Source organism: Ptychodera flava, chromosome 8, assembly GCF_041260155.1.
Source record: "Ptychodera flava strain L36383 chromosome 8, AS_Pfla_20210202, whole genome shotgun sequence".
Taxonomy (NCBI): domain Eukaryota; kingdom Metazoa; phylum Hemichordata; class Enteropneusta; family Ptychoderidae; genus Ptychodera; species Ptychodera flava.
The window spans coordinates 528,479-530,577 of NC_091935.1; the positions used below are offsets into that span (position 1 = coordinate 528,479).

The following is a 2,099-nucleotide window of genomic DNA, read 5'->3' on the forward strand; positions in this document are numbered from 1 at the left end:
AGAGGTGGAGGCTGAAAGGTGGTGGGGAGATCAGTCCATGCGCGAACTCTTCATGAAAATGCAAGAAAATACGTCGCTCGGGTGAAGAAATTACTTAAAGCAGTACTGGTAATTTTAAAGCTGACTCGTGTTATGCATGTGTACTGAAATGCCATTGCCAAAATAACACTGTAACGTAGTCTTATCTGTTACGTGGCAATGATAACAATGATAATACAATTATTTGTAAGTTGACCGAGAGATAGGGCCGTGGCTGCTGATTTTCACACAATTCAGAAGTGACTTAATGATACTCAGAAAGTTTTATACGAGGATAGTTTTGATTTTATTTTTTACAATTAAAAGCAGCTGGGATATCAAACAGGTTCCATTGATTGTTTGTTGGATATGAAGCCGAGGAAATAAAGTTGCAGTTAATAACAAATAGCTCACTTGCATATTTATGAAGTTTTGTAATAGTCACATAACTAAAAAAAAACAACTTATGAATTAGATCAGGGTCCGGCCCGTGGTTAGATGCTACTGTATTGACCAATCTGAAGAAAGTATCAATGAAAACATTGATTTTTTTTTTATTCTTTTTATTGTGATTCACTTTAAAGTCACTTTTTCAAAAATTAATTACTGGATAATCTTTACATTTTTAACTTTACCACAAAATTGTAGTTTGATCCCTGTGATATTTTGCATTTGTGTTTCTCGAGTTAAACAGGAGTGCCTTAGGATGAAATGAAAATTAATTCACTAATTTCTTCTCTCTATTGTTGTACAGTATATATTCAAATGTAAGGTAAAATGTCTTGTCTTTTACTCATGCCTTCTCGCATGGAGCCTGCAGTTTGCCAATCATAGAATTTGAAGAGATTGGATTGTTGGACATAGTATACAGCAAGAAACAATACATTAGATTAAATGTAGACAAGATGGTGATTTTTGAATTAGAAGTAGATGAGTCTTTGTTTGCCTAAGTGAATTTTGTAGATGAAACTCCCTTAGATTGGATGGTAGATCAGTGTAGATCAAGCGTAGACGAAGTTAGTGCGAAATGTAGACATAGTCATGTCTGGTGTGGACAATATCTGTAGACAAAGCTTCATGTAGACAAACTGCTGTGGCTGTTCATCTACAAAACCCTGATGTAGATCTACATAAAGTCTACTGCAGACGGTCCGTAGATCTACTCTCATCTACTGTGGACATAGGTTTTCCGTAAGGGATTGCATCGGGGTCTGAGAGTACTGTTGTGTCAGGACCAGAGAGTGTCGCCTCCTTGTGACCCCTTAAAATTTAGTAGCCACGTCAAGCTGTTGTGATCCGTCCGCAGGAGAAAAAGCTTTCCAAGCAAGTAATGTCAAAACTGTTGCATAAATCGGACCACAGCCTATAGTTCTTACCTTATGGTGCAATATTTGCACTGTCCGGTTGTAAGGCTGATGCTGGCGTAAGCTATAACTTTCTCCTCTCCATCCTGGACTTGTGACAACTCTGCACCAAGGGCGTAGTCAGATGCATCGGTGTCTAGAACGAATTTACCCGTCTGATCTGGCATGGCAAGCACTGGTGGCGATAGCAGCGCAGCCTTGATGGATTCAAAAGCGGCCTGCTGCTCTTCTTCCCAGCGGAACGCCTGTTTCCCAGTTATCATGTAGAGAGGAGCCGCCAGGTTGGCAAAGTTCTTGATAAAACTTCGGTGGTAGTTTGCTAACCCTAGGAAACTCTCCATATCCCTGGTCTTAGTGGGTAACGGCCAATCTTGAATTGCCTGTATTGATTCCTCTTCTTCGTGTGTGATCTTCCTACTGAGGAAAGTGACTCTATTCTGGAAAAACTTGCACTTGCACGGCTTCTCGGAAGTTCTGTAGGTGGTGCTCGAAGTATGTCCCCAAGAACATGATGTCGTCCAGAAAGGCAAGCAGGACTTCCCACATAAAACCCCTTAATACTAGATTCATCACACATGAGTACGTGGCGGGGTCATTACAAAGTCCAAAAGGCATCTTCTTGAATTCAAAGAGCCTATATTTGGTGACAAAAGCCATCATCTTCCAGTCTTTGGGGTTGACTCTAACTTGCCAGTATGCTGAGTTGGCGGCTAATTT

The 2,099-nt window shown here is 40.4% G+C and overlaps 1 protein-coding gene across 1 annotated transcript; it reads right to left on the bottom strand.

Moving 5' to 3' along the window:
- Window positions 1-1,390: 1,390 nt before the first annotated feature.
- On the bottom strand, window positions 1,391-1,723 carry LOC139139456 (uncharacterized). Its single transcript, XM_070708371.1, has one exon. The coding sequence runs from the start codon at window positions 1,721-1,723 to the stop codon at window positions 1,391-1,393; it is 333 nt and encodes a 110-aa protein (XP_070564472.1).
- Between the last annotated feature and the right edge of the window lie 376 nt (window positions 1,724-2,099).

Bases quoted from the DNA above. Each gene is read 5' to 3' on its own strand.
- LOC139139456 (XM_070708371.1), bottom strand. From the start codon at position 1,723: ATGGAGAGTTTCCTAGGGTTAGCAAACTACCACCGAAGTTTTATCAAG.